The following is a 19210-nucleotide window of genomic DNA, read 5'->3' as shown; positions in this document are numbered from 1 at the left end:
CAAAAAAAATAACATTGCAGACCTCTGAAGCCAAATGGACTCTTCAAGTATCATGCTGTTCCTGGTCTATTACACAAAACTGAAGAAAATAAATGAAGACTAAAAATAAGCCCATGCACCCCACTTAGCATACCTTGAGGCTCCCCGCCTTGGCTCTCCGTCCCCTCTTTGCCGGTCTGCCCCACCTGGTAGTAAGCACTGTCAGCCCCACGTAAAGTCTCCCTCTTTTGAGAAGAGAGATCAGGGCTCCTCCCTGACGTTCCTCTGAAGAAGGACAACATTCCTGAAGCTTTTTTGGCTTAAAAGTAAAAGGTAACACATTAACTTGGAGGTAGGTCACTAACGGTGGCAGTAACCAGGCATGAAGCTAATGGTCTGCGTTATGCAGATACTCTTGTTTACAGGTTTTAATTCCACACGCTGATGCGTTTGTAAGTCAGTGAGCACCCTCATCAGAAACAAGGCAAAAACGTTCGGCTAGTTGAAGTAAAATGGGAGAAATTCTCCAGAAAGCCAGACAAAACTCTTGGTTAAGCAATAGCAAGAATTATCACAGCATTCTTAAAACACTGCAGTAAAAATCAACATGAAAGCTAAAAGAATTCAGAGCTAAAGGTAACATCTTTGTATCTTTTACACTCTGTATTGTTCTAATATTTATTTTCTTATTTTATGCATATGGCAATTTGCCTGCATCACATACACCACGTTCATGAATTCCTGAAGAAGCCATAATCCCCTAGAACTGGAGTAACAGAAGGTTGTTAGTCATGATGTGAATGCTGGAAATCAGACCCATGTTCTCTGGAAGAAACACCAGCACTCAACCCGTGAGCCAGCTTTCAGTCCCTGTGTTCTGTATTTTAACAGAGGAAAACATTTTGTGCACAGAATCTTTCAAAATAAATAAAGAAAGAACTAGGTATCGTACTTCACAGGGGGTTGGAAAGACAATAAAGCAGCTAAGAGCAGCATCCTGCTCTAGCAGAGGAGCTACGGTCTGTCCCCAGCGCCCACACCAGGCAGCTCAAAACTGCCAGCTGTACATCTGACACCTTCTTCTGACTCAATGGGCACCTAGACCCAAAAGCACACCCCTACAAAGACACACACACATAATTAAATAAAATAGGTGCTGGAGAGAGGACTCAGCAGTTAACAGCACACATTGCTCTTCTAGGAGACCTGTGTTTGGTCCTCAGCACCCATGTTAGGCAACTATGAGCTGCCTGTAACTCCAATTCCAGGGATCTGACATCCTCTTCTGTCCTCCAAGGAGACACACACAGCATACATAAATAAACAGAAATGTACATTAAAAAAATAGTAGAAATAAAATATTTTTTTCATTTTATTTTATGTGCATTGGTATTTTGTTAGGTTCCCTATAAGTGGAGTATCACAGCTGTAAACTGCCATGCAGGTGCTAGGAATTGAACCTGGGTCATCTAGAAAAGTATCCTTTGAAAAAGCAGTCAGTGCACTCAGCCATAAAGCCATTCCTCCAGCCACAAAAAATAAAATCTTAAAAAAATTAGCATATATAAAATTTTTAAAAAGTATTCTAGAATGACAAGAATGTATACTTTTGCTTTGTTGTTTACAGTTTTTAATTTCATTCATCATATTAATATGTGTGATTCTAACAGTATCACTTACAAAATCCACAGAGTATCAGTCATAAAAATGCTTAATACCCACTGGTGCATAAGGCTTTGCTAACAGAAATGCAATTTTTGTGGGGATAACCATGTGTAGAGACCCAAAAAACTGGATGGTGGCTCATATAAACACACCAGGACTCTGGAGCTCTGACTTCCTCAGTCTCTGTAGAGTCAGAGGTGGCTGGCTGTAAGCCTGGGTCCTGACAAGTAAGTCTGAAGGGCACAGATGCACCCTAATAATAAAGGAGCACAGATACACCCTACACCACCCTTCTCTTTGCTTGAGCACAAATTTGGAATATTGTTTTAATTTAAAGAAAATGAGAAAAATAAAAAATCCTCTCTTGTCACTGGGCAGATCAACACCAGCAACTGTCTGCTGCATTCGTAAGGCTTTGCAGTCACTTCAGCTTCCTGGTCCTACCAACCACAAAGCATCAGCAAACACTGAACATGAGCCACATCCAAGCCCCAGCTCTACTTCCGTCTAGTCCTGAGCAAAAGAATTAGTCTAAATCGTAGCCCCCTTCCTAAAAACATGGATGCAGCAGACAATTCTTATGAGAGTATGGTAAAGCTTAATAGACAATAGCAAAAAAGTCATCAGTTCACCAATAATGACATAAAATTTAAAAGCGTGTACATTGTTATTGTTTCTTAGGGTATATATTTTAGGTGGAACGCTTAAGAAAGACAGATCCTTCTTCTCACCAAGGGCTTCTACATGTTTTAAATTCAGTGAACTGAATCTGCATTTCCAGAAGACTCACAGAAGCAAAACATCTATAAAACAGGATTTTTAAAAAAAAATAAAATAAAAAGTTTATTTTTCAAAGAGCAATTCTTACCAGATGGCACTTCTTATCACTTTTGTTTTCCTCCACAAATCATGAATAGAACAATTATAGAAATGTCTGCATTTAGAGCTGGTGAGATGGCTTAGTGGCTCCGGTACTTGCCTCCAGGCCTGAGAACCTGAGCAAGACTGCTGAGACCCACATAGTGGAAGGATCAGATTGACTCTGGTTTCCACACACACATAGACTGCTGAGACCCACATAGTGGAAGGATCAGATTGACTCTGGTTTCCACACACACATAGACTGCTGAGACCCACATAGTGGAAGGATCAGATTGACTCTGGTTTCCACACACACATAGACTGCTGAGACCCACGTAGTGGAAGGATCAGATTGACTCTGGTTTCCACACACACATAGACTGCTGAGACCCACGTAGTGGAAGGATCAGATTGACTCTGGTTTCCACACACACATAGACGCAATAATAGTAATAGTGATAACAAGAATAATAATAATAAATGTAATAAAAACTTAAATCTTACTTGGTTGAGGTTCTGCTTCTATTGTACGGTTTGTCTGTCCTCCACTAATTTCAGGTAATCTAATGGGGCTGCTACTCTTTGGTCTGTTATCTAAAGCACTACCATGAAAACAAAGAAAAAAAATAGTTTGAAGATATTCAGTTAGAATAAAGCAAGCATCCTAATTCCTAAATTAAAGCCACCCACAATACCAAAAATCTGACTCATGGTTTTGATAAAAACAAGTTACAAAAAATATTGAAATATTTACTAGGTTTAAAAAAATAAAATACTAGATCAAGAAAAGTATACAGAAATGTACAAAACAATAGACTTTTATAAAATTTTCCCAAACATTGTTAGAACTATAATAAGTCAATTACAAAATTACATCAATTTCATTTTTTTACTTTAATTGCAAAGATAATTCAGACTAAATTTTATTAGGTCAGTAAAGCAGGAGAATTTATTTCAGTAAGGATAAGCCTATGACAATGTCTGTCTAAAACAAAGAACATGCTAAGTGCATTGATTTGAGTATTTATTTTCTAAATATTAGCTTTATTAGTACTATAGAACTTGACAAACACTTAAAATTATAAAGCCAAGCAGTAGCACAACTAACTTTACAGGTTACTGGTTTTTTTCTTTAAAAAAAACAGCTTCTTATTTTTATCATTTAAAAAATTGCAAATTTTAATCCACAGCACATAGTGACACATCACAACAATGTCAGTAACTATGTCCTAAAGGCTGTGGAGACCTTACAAGACTTGAACTGTGCTGTCTAACAGCTAGACGAAATGACTTATGTGAACCTAGGAGATTGTGTGCTAATGAATGCTGTCACAGAATAAAGTCCAAGGATAAAGAAGATGATGACATAGCTCAATTTAGAGAGATTCTACTCAGTCATTATTCACCTATTTGCTGGAAGCCCTTCTTCAGCACTGTTCCACAGAGTTGCCTTGGACAATTCCTCTAAGGCATTTCGGTATTCTTTACAACTTGAGGCAGAAATAGGTTGAAAAGTGTTAAAACATTAAGCTCTTCTTTAACAATAAAACATAAGTTTTAAAATAAATTTTGCATTATAGAAGCATAATCATTGTAAATGTCCATAAAGATTTAACTCACCAGTTCATCAACTATATCCACTGTATAAGGGTTAGGATGTAACTTAGTGGGAGAGCTCTTGCTCTAAAGGCCCTGGATTTAATGGCCATCAACAACCCTCACATAACTAACCCCAAAAAAGCCTACCTACAACTATCTGGATCAAATGAACAGATAAGTTAAAATAAGAAAGACTGAGACTTAGTACAACAGAGAGTAATGGAATTTGAAATGGTTTTCTATTTAAAGGATCTAATTAAAAAAAAAATAACATTCCAAAGGTTTAAAATCTGATTCTTGGATGAGTAGCCTGGAATATTAGTATGCATCACTTTCCTAAAATATTGAAACATGAATTCAGATAGAACACTTGCTTCCTTAAGAATGGCTATATTTTTTGTGCCTTTAATATCTACTGACAGACTGTGATTAATCAACTAGGTAAGAAGCAAGTATTATCTTCATAATGCTAAAGCACAAAGAAAAGAATCATTATACAGACTCTTAGAAAGTGAAAAACTCTCATCTACAGAAAACGCTAACCTCCACGAAGGTAGAAGCACATACAACTATACTATTTACTCTGGTATATCTATGCACCACATTTTGTTTATAACCAAATGTTTTTCAATAAATGTGACATTTTGTATAATCAATACATAAAAGGAATTTTTTTATTTTACACTTTACAATGAAAGGAAAACTTTAGTTAAGCACCTCAGATCCTATTTAAATTAAATTCACCCACAGCCAAAATAGCTTTATGAATGAGATTCTTAGGTTTTAGATATTAGATATAAATATTTTAAAGGTGAAATGCTTCTTTAAGATAAACAGCAAGTCCGTAAGCTATACATCCAAACATGTCTTTGGAACAAGAAGCAGAAATAGAATTCTCTAGGTAGAAAAATTTCAGGCAGTATGTGTGTGAAGTAGAAAGGAGAATGATATTCAGATAATGCAAAACAGGTATGTTTCACTGTTATGTTAACAACTAAACCACAAAAAGAGTTACCAGGGCTATCAATCAGACAGCGTGGTCAGAATATTCAAGGGTTAGTAAATACTACGCCAAGTCACATTAGCTGTTAAGTATACTTGCTTAAAAGTCATGCCAAATCCCATTATTTGAGTAAAGGTTTTCAAATTAAAAAACAAGCAAACAAACAAAAATAAAAACCATCATGACTATAGAACATATATTTTTGCTTGCATTTAATCATTTTCCTTTATTTTATTGTAAACAGTCCCTAAATAGGGTAATTAATAGACAGACACAGAAATTTACAGCTGTAATACAGGAAAGGCTTAGAGTACCTGAGTGCAAAGGCAATGATGGAGCTGGGCTCTTTCTCACAGACAGCAATGGGGACCCGTTCATGTTCATACATTAAATAGTGTTTATCTGGATCACTGCTCAATAAAGTAAGAATATAATTACAAGTCAAATATAAAAATTGATTAACACAGTACAATCAAATCTCAGGACAATTTTAAGGCAACCATATGGTAAGCAACAGAAACATAATTAAGAAAGCCAAGATGCATGCAAATGCTGAGAAACTTCATCAACTAAACAACAAAAAGAAAAAAGAAATATTTATAAATCAATTGAAAAAAAATCAGTTTTTGTTTAGGGGCTGGAGAGGTGGCTCAGCAGTTAAGAACACTAGGGCCAGGGCTTGATTCCTAGTACCCACATGGTAGCTTTGCAACTGTTACTCCATTCCAGAGGGAATCCAATGCCCTCTTCTGGCCTCTCCAGGCACCAGGCATACACGTGATACACAGACATACATGTAGGCAAAACACCCAGACACATAAAATTAAAAATAAATAGGTTTCAAATGGGGTTCTAGAAATGGTTACTCCAAAGCGTGACCTACTGCCAAGATCTTGGTCAGACTAGTCTCAAAAAAAAGAGTATGCAATAAATGATCTAAAATCCGGTGTTCCATCCTAACCCTCAGAGAGGCCTCCTGAAAGCTAGGTAGAAATAGTGCTTTAGCTCCACAGCAATAGCCTAAGAGTCGCTCGGCTGCAGTCACACGGAAACCAAGTGTTAACTTCAACCCAAACTTTGTTCCCCTGACTTCCGGGATCCATTAGGTAGAGTCCCTGACTTTGCTTAGATGCCATTTACTGACTATCCAATGTAGTGGAAAAAGAACAGTGAGAAAAAGTTCTATCTGCACACTTTCCATATATGTACATAGTTAAAAACACACTGGTTTTTAACTATGTACATATATGGAAACCAGAACCAGCATGTATGTTTGTAGTGCAGGGAGGTAAAGAAACAATTCTGCAAGTAAACACAACCACTTTCGGTGGTGAGTGAGCAAGAGAATTATGGATGAATGTTAGGTCCTGTTTCCCAAGTCCCAGTGTAGTGGTATAGGGAGACAGGGCCTTTAGATCAAGAATAATGACACCATACATGGGGTCAGTGTCCTTGCCATAAGGGACAAGTGAGCTCTCTCCACCATACGAGGATGGCCTGGACGAGGACCCTCATCAGAATCGACCCTGCTGACACAAATGTGATCCTCCAGCCTCCAGAGTTGTGAGAAATACATCTGTATTGTTTATAAGCAAACCAGGATATGAAAATTCATCATAGCAGCCTACATGAAGACAAGAATTCTGACAACACACAGAGACTTAATTTAGTTAGTTAGGGCACAGAAGGAAAATCCAGTAAAGTTTTCTTCAAAAAAGAACATAACTTCCTGGTTGAGAAAGAGGTACTAGGACTTGGCCATTGTTCCCAACAGGAAGAACAAATGACATTGAACAACAGACTTCTAGGCCTGCAGTTGGCCAAGTGAGCCTCTTATACAAGACACCATGTAGTGAATCCTACATGTCTGAGTATCTCTACTCTCTCTTCCCCAAGACCATGAGCTCCTAAGAGTAATGCTCTCCACCTGGGGACAAGAGAACAGCAATGAAAATTACTACTGAATAAAAGCGTAAGTAAAGGCCCATGGCTTGGATAAACTTGTGCCAGCATAACAAAGGCAGCACCTGACGGCCACATAGGCCGACCAGCACAAAAACAAGCTTTTACAGTCGTCATGTGTTTCTTTCCAGTCTGAGCAAGTACAGCATTAAAAAAAATGAAACAAACTACAAAAAAAAAAAAAAACAAACCATGAAAACATACTTGGATCATTTTGCTCCTTATCAGTATCTGTTAAAATAAATTATAGGGGTGGCAATGCACTCATATACAACCAGCAATATGTGTTTTAAAGATAAATGAATGTGGGCTGAGGAGATGACTCAAGTCCCTAGCACCATATAAGAAGCCAGATACGACCACACATGCCTGTGGTCTCCAGTACTAAAGGAGACAGAGACAAGATCACTGGGGTTTACTGGCCATCAGCTAGCTCTGGGTTCAGTGAAAGGCCCTGATAGTGCATATACACATGGATATCGCATATACACATATACAAAGAGCCACTTGGTCTTGAAATACTTACAAAGGAAATGGAATGGGATTATAGCTGTTTCCTGGAAGCAGATTAGCAAAGATGGCTTTCATGGTTGACTTCTCCTTCACCTGGCTGTCTGTGGATCCCAGCAAATGCCCGTCAAATACATCTAGGACAAAAAATAGTCTACTTACACATTAACATTCAGGAAAAATAAAAGGAGAAGCGTCTGCTGTTTTCTCTTGAGACTATAGACAGGCATACTGAGCACCATGGATATAAACGATGGTTTTCACTTTCTAGATCAAGAAAGTCGCTTAGACACTGAAAAGGCAACAGTGAGCTAACTCAGCACTAACTCCAAAACTCAGAGCATCCTCATCAGCGCTCTCTTGTTGTCACAGGAGCCATAGGGACTGCCTGTCTGACTATGCATGAACTGCCAGTGTTGTCTTTGCAGCACAGGAATGTGCATTCTAGCTATTACACCTGAGCTGACAGCAACGGTAAACTGAGCCGAAGTTCAGAATTCAGTACGTACTGCTTAACAGAAAACAGAGAAGCAAGGCATGGGTTTTGTTATAATGTAAATGTCTGTTGGAAAGAAATGGCAAAATTTTCCTTCACTTACAAAGCAATAATAATACACTTTACACACCTTTAAAAAGATGTTCCCAAAAGTAGAGAACAATGAGTAATACTGTTTTACTAGGACATTTACATACACACAGTGATGCATGTCAGTTCAGCTAATGGAGGAAGGGATAACATGAAAGGCTGTATTTTAAAAGGTACTTTAAAAATTAATTTATTATTTCTTTATGTGCATGAGTGTTTTGCCTGAATGTGTATATGTTTGACCGGCATACAAGGAGGTGTCAGAAGAGGGAGTCAAATTCCCTGGAACTGGAATTATAAAGAGTTGTGAGTTGCCATGTGGGTGTTGAGAATTGAGGCCAGGATCCTCTGGAAGAGCAGCTGATGCTCTTAACCAATGAGCCATCTCTCCAGCCCTTAAAAAAGAACTTTAAACAAACATAAACAATTCTAAAGGATAAGAAGCACCATATCAAAGAATTAGCCATGGTTTTCTTTTTCAGAGACACATAGGAAACAAGGAATCATCTCAGTCTTAACTTCAATGGAACAGGGTAAACAGTGGCCGGAACCTTACCTTCAGAGCCACTGGCTGTGTCCAGGTCGGAGGGCCCTCCCATCAGCTGCTCAGCCAGGGTCTCAGGAGGAGTTGGCAGCTGGAGATGGGTAGAGCTTGTGGAGCTCTGGCTGGACAGGGTTGTCAAGAAGCGATCCTCTAGAGAAACATCATCTCAGATGAGTCAGTTAAGACAAGATGTCCATTTCACCTGATAACACTTTCTTAAATGCCAAATTGTATTTCTACTTCTTAAAACGTGGAAATTTACCTTTTGGAAAATTATCTAGGTCATGTAACTTATGCCATAAAAACTGAAATAAGAATCCAGGAAGATTATATGATCTGGCCACAATCAAATCTTGGTGACAAAACTATAAATGCCTCCTGCCCACTACCTAACACAATACCCTTTCCTTTATACTCCATTATCTGCCTACATATGGTCTGGCTTCACAGAGAATGGAATTAACAGCACTGTGGGGAAACTTAGATGTTTACTCTGACAGAGAAAAAAAAAGTTATAATTATTACAGAAAAATGTAAACAAACAGTAAGTTCTATTCAACAGACAATCTATGTAAATTTCCCTACAGTTTCCAAAATGATACTAAGTTACTGAAGAATAAAAATTTTAGAAAGCAATTTAAGAACATAAATTAACCATGCCAAGACAAACCCTAATAACAGAATAAGGAGGCTGCCTGACCAGCATAAGCAAAGAAGATGTCAACGCCCGGTTTTATTCTTTTTTTCCTACTGGCAGCCCTTACTATCACTGTATGCATTTCTACATCCTAATTTATGTTCCTATAACACACTGCATGACACTCTCAGACCAGTAAGAATTGTAGGTGTTCTATAAGGAGGAAAATTACTATGGACACATGTCTTAGAAAATAATGTTCACATTAGCAGTTAAAAGCAACTTACAGAGTAAAATCTCTTTAAATGCAAGAGCAAGAGGTCACCAGACTACAAATAAAGACCAACCTTTTTCTCCATTGTGAAGTCCTGGAGAAATATTCCTTGGAGATGTGTCCATTGCACTTATCTGAAGAGAAATAAATACGCTATTTTTAAGGATATATTTTTTTTAAAAAAAAATCACACTTTAAAAGTAGTCTAATGATATGGGAGAGTCTTCTGTTTTGTGTTAATAAAAAAACTGCCTTGGCCCTTTGACAGGACAGAAAATTAGGTAGGCGGAGTAAACAGAACAGAATGCTGGGAAGAAGGGAAGTGAGGGAGACGCCATGTCTCTCCTCTCCAGGCAGACACAATGGAGCCAGCCGCCAGGTCAGACATGCTGAATCTTTCCTGGTAAGCCACCACCTCGTGGTGCTACACACATTATTAGAAATGGGTTAAGGAAGATGTGAGAATTAGCCAATAAGAGGCTGAAACTAATGGACCAGGCAGTGTTTAAAATGAATACAGTTTCTGTGTAATTATTTTGGGTAAAGCTAGCCATGTGGGAACCGGGCAGGATGAAAAGCAGGCCTGCTTGCCTCATAACTACAGTCTAACCTAGTGAATCTTGAAATTTTTGAACTCAAGACATGTTTCCACTAAAATATTATGTCTTTATAATTTAAAGTGGCTCTTGCCATTTTAATTAATTAAGTCTGAGTGCATTCCTAAGTATGCATTTATTGGTTCACTTAGAAATAACACCATTACATAGAAACATAAATATAAAAGCTAGTTGAAGTAGAATAAAGCTATTTTCCAAAATTTAAAAAAAACAAAACAAACCACTAATGAAGAAGTGTCACTGTTTCACATTTTCAGAACTATCTTAGATGTCTGGCTAACTAGAAGACAGCTAGATTCTATATCCTGCAGACATGGACCCATGACTTTGAGAATATTGCTCTAAATAGTAGCTCACACCTTGCATGGACACATCTAGGAACACTAAGTAGTCTAGTGAGCCCACTCCTCTCCTACCAGCCATCTACTGAACCATCGATGTCCTATTACCCATGGACAACCTGAGCAGGACTACAAGCCCTCATAAGTCATCTCATGTCAGTAGTAGCTACCACATTAGAGAGATTTTCTGTGTCATTTAAATAAAATAACCCACCACTATTACCTACTCCATCACCAAACTCTGCCTTCTTTACGCTTTTCTACAATCTTTTTAGGGTCACTAAATTCTATTGGGTTCATGTGTTTTCTATCAGTATCTTTTTAAAGAGGCAAATGTTTCTACGAGACAGTAACTATGGCTGTTGTTCACAAGTGAATGGCATATAAGCTAGGAAAACACGTAAAGAAAAATAGGTACTCAAAACCATTTGCCAAAAAGCAGTGTAACAGAATTTCAAGTCAATTTTCAACTTTTCAAAAGCAGATCACTTCATGGGTAATAGTGTATTTCTTTCTTTTTTAAAGATTTTTATTTATTTTTATGTGCACTAGATACATTTTTATGTTCACTTTTATGTAAACTAGAGTTACAGACAGCTGTGAGCTGTTATGTGGTTGCTGGGAATTGAACCTGGGCCCTCTGGAAGAGCAGCCAGTGCTCTTAACTGCTCAGCCATCATTCTAACTGTTATTCTTATCTAAATATTAAGAGGAAATACAATTATTAAATCGTCGCTTAACAGACAAAAAGAAATAACCATTCAATTTTCTAAAATGATTTGCAGTATGTGGAGCCATCACTCCATGACACTTCTTTACAACAGTCTGGTGACATGAAAAGAACCTTCCCTGTCCTCAAAACCCTGTGATGTCAGGATACAAGGCCATTACACTAGCATCATTTCCTGTGATATCTGAGCAGCATGACAAGCAGAATTCTAAAGGTCCCCAAAATGTTTAGTCTCTGGTGTATACACCCTTATTCTAATTACTCTAACAAACAGATGTCTAAGTATTGCTGTGAACAAATTTTGCAAATATAATGGTGCCAAGTCAACTGACCACAAAAACCAAGAGAAATCCAGATACAAGTGCATTAAGCACAAAAATCTTAAAGCTGTGTAAGTCAGAGATAAACAAAGTGATCTAAAGCTCAAGAGGAGCTGGACCAGCATGGAAGGCCTAGAAGATGGAACAGATTGCAGGGCAGGGAATGTAAGCATCAACAGCCACCAAGAGAAGATTGGTCACTATAGGAACCAAGTCCTGTCAACAACCTAAAGGAGCTTGGAAGAACATGCTGACCCTCAAAAATGGCCGAGCCCTTAATTTTAGCTCTGTGGGATCTTGAATAAAGAACCCAGTCATATACACCACTATGAAACAGTTAAGTCCGCATTTTTGAACACTAAGTTTGTTTTCAGCAAAAGAAAGCAATCAGTTGGGAAGCAAGTGATCCAGGGAAGACACCTTAAGAAGAACTTCTCATTCAAGCACAGAAATCAAACACCCAAAACTACACAGTAAGAAAAGTGCCCTAGCGCTTGAGAGAAGGCTTAACAGTTAAAGGCACCTGCTGTTCTTCCAAAAGACCTAAGTTTGGTTAGCAGCACCCACATGATGGCTCACAGTCACCTGTAACTCCAATTCCATGGGATCCGAAGCCCTCTTCTTGTTCTGCGGGCTCTAGACACATATGAGGTGCATATACAGACATGCAGACAAAACACTTATGCATATAAAATAAAAGTAAACAAATATATTTTTAAAAGAAAGGAAAATGAAAAATTAGAACTCTATTATATATGCTGAGAACCTACAAGATTCCTCTGTAATATCCTTAATGGTGTATCAGGGACAGTAGCTTTTTGACAAATACTTCAAATAAATTAATTATAACACATCATTTTAATTGAGGTTAGTATATAAAAGTAATCCAGATCATATTTCCCTGAAAATACGCCAACATGACAGAAAACTTTATGCATTAAACTACCACTCCTAAAGTGTTAGAAATGGAACTAACTATGTGTTTATCAATGAAACAATAAAGACAAAGCTACACTTTATTATTACCTTGCTTTCTTCACCTTGTCTCAGTCTTCCAGGACTGGGAGGAACCGAAGGCCTCTTTCTACCTTTTTCCTGCTGGAAAAGGTCCTGCAACCTACAGTCACAGGCAGAAAGGACATGGTTTAGTTTCCAGTTTATACTTACAAACTTTCTCTTGAAACAGACTTTAAAGGTGTATGGAGCCACTACTGAATTCTTATGATAGCCAATGATGTTCCAATCAATCTCACTCAGTAGCACACATATTTTAAACAGCAAAGAGGGCTGTTTCCTTTTGTTTTGTTTGTTTTTATCATAACAAACTATGTAAAGGCTGCAATATGTTTTAAAGGATGAAGAAAACAAAAATCAAAAAATCTTTATAACTAAAAAAATAAAACATCTACAATTAATAGAGCTTTAAATTTAAAATATTGTCACTGGGAATTTAGCTAAGTGGTAGAGTATTGCCTAGCAAATGTAAGGCCTTGGATTTAATCTCCAGAACCAGAAAACAAATTTTGAAATATCATGGCAGAAGAAATTTGGTAGCAGTGTCAAGAAGGCCCCGACAAAGCCTTACCTGCTGTTCCACGCTTGCAGCACCTCACAGAGACTCTGCTTCTTGGCTATGAGTGACTCAAAGACGGACTGCAGCTGCTGAGGGGTATCCACAGAGGAGGACATAAGCCTGGCTTGCATCTTCTCAGTCCAGTTCTTGAACTCACCCTCCTCCATCTGGAAAGCAATAGATTCAAGTTCAATAAGCTGAGACACCACAGAGACAAAGCGATTTCCAGCAAGTCATCAACTTCAGTATTTTCTATAAAAGAAACAAATTACCTCTTTTTGTGCAAAAATATCTTCCATTTTTTCCTCTCTTGTTTTGCTAAATGTATCCGTTTTCAAGGATGCAAGTCTTTCATCAACAGCTTGGTATACCTGTGAAACTCTAAAAATGGGGAGGGTACCACATTAGAGGAGTTAAAATCAAACCACTTCATAGAAATTAGAAGAAAAGGTATTTTATATAAAACTATCAATAAAACAAGCTACCTTATCAATAATCACATGGAAATTTTGCAAAGCAAAGCAACAAAGCCTCAAAGGAATGACTTCAGAATTTTAAGTTGTCATGTATGTTTTGGAGAGGTTTTCCTGGATTACTTGAACTTTTTCATTTTACACCAAGCACACACTACTTATATGGGTAAACCTGACAACTAAATCGGCAATGGGTTACAAACACGACAAAGCAAACATGGATGACCAAAGACAATGAAACCTACTTCTGAAAAAAGTCCTTGAGGTCCTGGAGAAGGGATACTTTCAGCGGGGCTTGACGTTTAATGAATATTTTTGGTAGTGGAACACACACTTCAAGAAGCCGAATAGGAGAATAACTGAGGGGGAAAAAACAGTAACAGGAGAAAATAAAAAATATTTTAATAATTTATAAAGGGCATATGTATATTCAAATAAGCATAAGAGAAAAATAAAGTTTTCTATAAAATCAAGTTTCATAAAGACAAAAAATAAATAAATAAAAGTAACTTTCAACCACCAGAGATATCTTTCCCAATACTGAGAGGATTTTTTTTTATCCTTGCACTGTGATGCCATTATTATTATTCCTCTGAGGGCCATCTGCTACAAAAACAGCAATGATTTTACTGTAAACCTTCCAGCTCTTAGGGTTCTTCATGAGTCTTCTTGTCCTTCCTACCTGAGGTATTGACTAAGAAATGCTGCATCCACCCTACACCCTACGTTTATGGCTAAAAGGCCCTGCTTTAAAAAGGAAATACATTCTAATTAATAAATATTTCGTGAGTATATTGTGTGTGAAACACTGTTCTAAGTACCAAGAATATAGCACCAAAATTTCTGTCCTCCTAACTCTAGAATAAGATGTGGGTAATAAACAAACTGTAAATATCTAAGATATTTTTATCAGAATACTACAGCAAAAAAGTAATAAACCAAGAATGAAGGAGGAAGTACTTGGCAGGTAAAATGTGAACAGAGAGCTATGTAAGTAAGAAAACAGCAGGTGATAATGTACAAGATCTCCCTGCCTTCTTACCTGAAGGATGCCACCATCTGGTTATAAGAGAAATATTGGTGATAATCATGGTGGATAGAGTGACCACACGGCTCAGCATTGGCTCTGCGTGTGTACTGATGTCCATAAAACCGAAGTTCAAGGTACTTTGCAAATGACATAGACCAGGATTCATTTGAAAGAGCAACAACTGGTGTTACCTGGAGTTCAGAAAGGAAAACACTTAATAAATTACATGCTGAAAAATCTCGTTTTTTGAAAGATGTATTTTCTATTTTCCAAGACAAACAACATATTCTAACTGAGGGAGAAAAATTGGGGAAAAAACAAAATATTCAAAATGGATTTGAGCTGGGATGGTGTAGGAGGTCCTTCTGTCTATGTATTGTTTGTATTGGTTAATGAATAAAGAAACTGCCTTGGCCTGATAAGCCAGAACTTAGGTAGGCAGAGAAGAGAGAACTGAATTCTGGAAGAAAGAAAGCAGAAGAGAGAGACACCATAGAGCCGCCAGAATCAGACATGCTGAATCTTTCCTGGTAAGCCACTGCCACGTGGCAAAACATAGATTAATAAAAATGGGATAAATCAAGGTGTAAGAGATAGCCAATAAGATGTTAGAGCTAACAGGCCAAGCAGTGATTTAATGAACACAGTTTCTGTGTGGTTATTTCGGGGCTAAGCTAGCTGGGCAGCCGGGACAAACAAGCAGCCGTCCAGACAACACTGGGAGGGTGAGGAGAATAGCTTTACTTTCTTTACAACCTTTACATGCCCATGGGGTAGGTCTCACACTAGCTGTCACTAACGGGCATCTGAGGTAGACAGGTCTCCCTTATTTGCATGATGCTCTGCTGAGCATTCTTGCAAACACACTCAAAAGAGACGTATTTGTTCCTTTAATTTTTTTTAAGATTTATTGATTATGTATACAGTATTCTTAGTACTCTGCCTGCAGGTCAGAAGAGGGCACCAGATCTCATTACAGATGGTTGTGAGCCACCATGTGGTCACTGGGAATTGAACTCAGGACCTTTGGAAGAGCAGGCGGTGCTCTTAACCACTGAGCCATCTCTCCAGCCCTTTATTTTTAAGATTTATTTATTATGCGTACGGCATTCCTTCCATGTGTGCCTGCATGCCAGAATGAAGTGCCAGATCTCATCATAGATGGTTGTGAGCCACCATGTGGTTGGTGGGAATTGAACTCAGGATTTCTGGAAGAGCAGTCAGTGCTCTTAATCACTGAGCCATCTCTCCAGCCCATACTTGTTCCTTTAGAATAAATCAGTAAGGGTGGGCAATGACAAATCAAAGGGCAATGGTTTTTTTGTCAAAACAGGTATATTCATTTACACATTTTGAACAACAGTAACTAAGAATACTAATTCCCTCACTTTCCTACCAATCCTATATAAATTATTCATCTCTGAAATGTTTTTTAATGCATTTTACTTGTTTCATTTATATTTGGCTTCATTTATGCTTCAACTAGTTAATAAATAAATTCATGTGCATATTTAACTGACCATTTGTATTAATTGCTTTGTCATGACCTTTGCCCACTTTTTCTACTACTGTGGCTTACAAAATTTAACATTAAATTTTTCTTGTACTAAAAGTTTTTCTTGTGTGTATATGTTAACAAAAACTCTTTTCCTTTCTAGCATAACCCCATAAAACTTAAAAAAAATCTTAAATGCATAAACCAAAGCATGAAAAACAAGACCAAAATTTAACTATTGACTTAATTCAACAATCAATCTACAACAGTGTTTCTCAACCTGATGGTCACAACCTCCTTGAGGGTCAAATAACCCTTTCACAAGGTCGCCTAAGACCACTGGAAAGCACAGATATTTACATTACAACTCATAACAGCATCAAACTGTTATATTTTGAAGTGGTAACAAAAATCATTTCATGGCTGGAGGTCACCACAATATGAGAAATTGTATTAGGGGTAGGAACCATTGATCTACCAGCATTTTGGACGAGGACCTAAAGGTCTATGGTATGAGAACGATGCTAGGACCTAGTTTAATGGTAAATAAAGCACTTGCCTAGTGTGTTCTCCACTGACACACACAAGAAAGTACGGGAGACTTGATCATTACTATGAATCACCGCAGGCCGGTATGCTCCCAGCACATGAAGAACACTACTGTCACCATCCTCAAGTGCTATACTAACAGACTAATAGACACTGCTATTTTATCTACAATCTTTATAAAGCTTTCCAACCCAAGCACACTGAAAAATACATCAAGATAATAATGAAGGCAGTTTTGATACATATATGCTGTAATATGAGTGAATAGTATATGTTTACAATGTTATACGAACTGGAGATGGCTCGGCAGTTAAGAGGACAGGCTGCTCTTCCACAGAGTCCAGGTTTGATCCCCCAGTGTCTCACAACCATTTTAACTACAGTTTCTGATCTTCTTGGGAAATATGCATATACATGCTACACAAACATACATTCAGGCGAATATGCATGCATGTAAAATAAAAGTAAATGAAAACAACAAACACACCAAAAAAACCAAAAAACCCATAAGACTATGGCTGGAAAGATACCTCAGCAATTAAGAACACTTGCAGCCCTTGCAGAGAACCCCAGTTCAATTCCCACATTAGGTAACAACAACCACCTGTAAGTACAGTTCCAAGTGATCTAAAGTCCTCATTAGCCTACTCAGGTACTTTCACACAGTACACATACGTACAGTTGGGCACACACATATACAAATAAAATTAAATAAACCTTAAACCTAAACCTATACCACTTCTCTAAAAATTGATTGAATCGATTTAATAAAAAACAAACAACAAAAATCACAATACTGATATCAAATAATTCCCTCAGAGATTGAAAAGATAGTTCAAAGAAATAAAATATGATTCCATGTCATTTTCTAATATTATACAAAAGTCTATACAGGTCATTGTCAACAAAGCCTCATCTACATGTTTTTAGAAGAGATGTTAATATAGCTCAGATTTGCTAGGAAAACAGCCTAAAATACTATCGTTACTGCTTTATAAGTCTGTCTTCTTCTTTACAAGCAATTTATATTCATTCTCTTTCTATGCCTAAAATGCAACACAGTTCCTAGAACACAGATGGGATTAAGTATCAGCTAAATTAACAAAAATAACTGAATCTTTTCAAAATATAATTTCAATATAATATACTAGAAAAAGGTATACATAAATCATTATATATAGGGTTTTTCAAGACAGGGTTTCTTTGTGTATCCCTGGCTGTCCTGGGACTAGATCTGTAGACCAGGCTGGCCTCAAACTCAAAGATCCGCCTGCCCCTGCCTCCCAAGTTCCAGGATTAAAGGCATGTACCATCACTGCCCAGCTAATGACATTCTTTAAATAAAGTTTTCTAAAGTATTAGGTCAAACATATAGCACAAGAAGGTATATAAATAAGATCATGACAAATAACAAAGCTCAAAATACTATTGATTATCTATGCCCCAAAGCACCTCACAAATAGAAAGAAATATTCCAGCAGCAGCACATACTTGTTTGCAGATTCTGCACCAGGAATATGTGAGAATTGTATGTTGATATCCAGGCACCGGAGAATCCAACTCCTTCAGGATTATCTGCACACAGCCTTGGCCATGAACAAAGCGTCGAATGTGATGCACCATGGGGGTATCACAGAACATGCTAGGACACTGGTAAGACGACCTGTGATAAACAAGAGAATCCTTCTCACATTAAGCATGAAACAGAGGATCACACATACTAAGTACTGAATAATCAGAGCCACGACCAAGCAAGTGACACACCACCTCTAGAGTAATGACCAACAGTGGACAATCTCAACAGGACACATGGGCCCTGAGCTGCAGCTGAACATTCTGTCTTAACCATAAAGCATTTGTCATCTGTCCATTTGTCAAACACCTTCTAATGCCCAGCATCAAGCAGCAGTAAGACCCAGACATTTTTAAGGACTGGACTTCCTGTGGTTGCTAACATTAAATTACTCGTCCCACACTGAGTAACTTAACTGGTAACAACAAGTGAATCATAAACTGATGTCAAGCTGGTCCTAAGTCTTCCCTGTTTTTCATTTGAATCACTGTAAAAGTAGACACACCAAAAAAAAGTCTTGGCGTGGCAGAGGAGCTGAAGAGCTCCTCTGAAATATAAAAGAAATAAAGGAAACAAGCACTAAGTGCTCCCAGTTGAATCACTGTAAGATATGCTCTGACATGTGGTGTAAAGGTGAGGACCATCAACAGTCCTTCACATTCAACTCCCATGTTTTAGCTTGAAATTATGGGCTTCAAAAATGCACATTAATCCCAGCACATGAGAGGCAGATCGCTATGAGTTTGAGGCCAGCGAGGTCTACATAGTGAGTTCCAGGACAGCCAGGGCTATAAAGAGGGCTCTGTCAAAAGAAAGGGAAGAGGAGGAGAGGGGAGGGGAGGGAAGGGGAGGAAAGGGGAGGGGAGGGGAGGGAAGGGGAGGGAAGGGG

At 37.9% G+C, this 19210-nt stretch overlaps 1 protein-coding gene across 6 annotated transcripts in view; it reads right to left on the bottom strand.

Annotated features, from left to right (window-relative positions):
- The window catches only part of Pikfyve (phosphoinositide kinase, FYVE-type zinc finger containing), a 90094-nt gene that overhangs the window by 10065 nt on the left and 60819 nt on the right, over nucleotides 1–19210 (bottom strand). For 5 of the 6 annotated variants that reach the window (XM_075952028.1, XM_075952027.1, XM_075952031.1 and 2 more), the window contains 13 exons: nucleotides 18240–18411; nucleotides 14717–14895; nucleotides 13920–14033; nucleotides 13474–13582; nucleotides 13214–13368; nucleotides 12655–12745; nucleotides 9694–9754; nucleotides 8722–8859; nucleotides 7596–7716; nucleotides 5422–5517; nucleotides 3912–3995; nucleotides 3010–3107; nucleotides 134–298 (listed from right to left, as the gene is read on the bottom strand). In XM_075952028.1, the coding sequence (XP_075808143.1) occupies nucleotides 134–298; nucleotides 3010–3107; nucleotides 3912–3995; nucleotides 5422–5517; nucleotides 7596–7716; nucleotides 8722–8859; nucleotides 9694–9754; nucleotides 12655–12745; nucleotides 13214–13368; nucleotides 13474–13582; nucleotides 13920–14033; nucleotides 14717–14895; nucleotides 18240–18411 (1583 nt within the window). The remainder of the gene's footprint in view (nucleotides 1–133; nucleotides 299–3009; nucleotides 3108–3911; nucleotides 3996–5421; nucleotides 5518–7595; nucleotides 7717–8721; nucleotides 8860–9693; nucleotides 9755–12654; nucleotides 12746–13213; nucleotides 13369–13473; nucleotides 13583–13919; nucleotides 14034–14716; nucleotides 14896–18239; nucleotides 18412–19210) is intronic. The other variant, XM_075952030.1, reaches the window with a different exon arrangement.

The sequence above is a fragment of the Microtus pennsylvanicus genome, chromosome 17, assembly GCF_037038515.1.
Source record: "Microtus pennsylvanicus isolate mMicPen1 chromosome 17, mMicPen1.hap1, whole genome shotgun sequence".
NCBI classification, from domain to species: Eukaryota; Metazoa; Chordata; class Mammalia; order Rodentia; family Cricetidae; genus Microtus; species Microtus pennsylvanicus.
The sequence above is the reverse complement of the archived record's forward strand: the minus strand, read 5'-3'. Positions and strand labels throughout refer to the sequence as shown.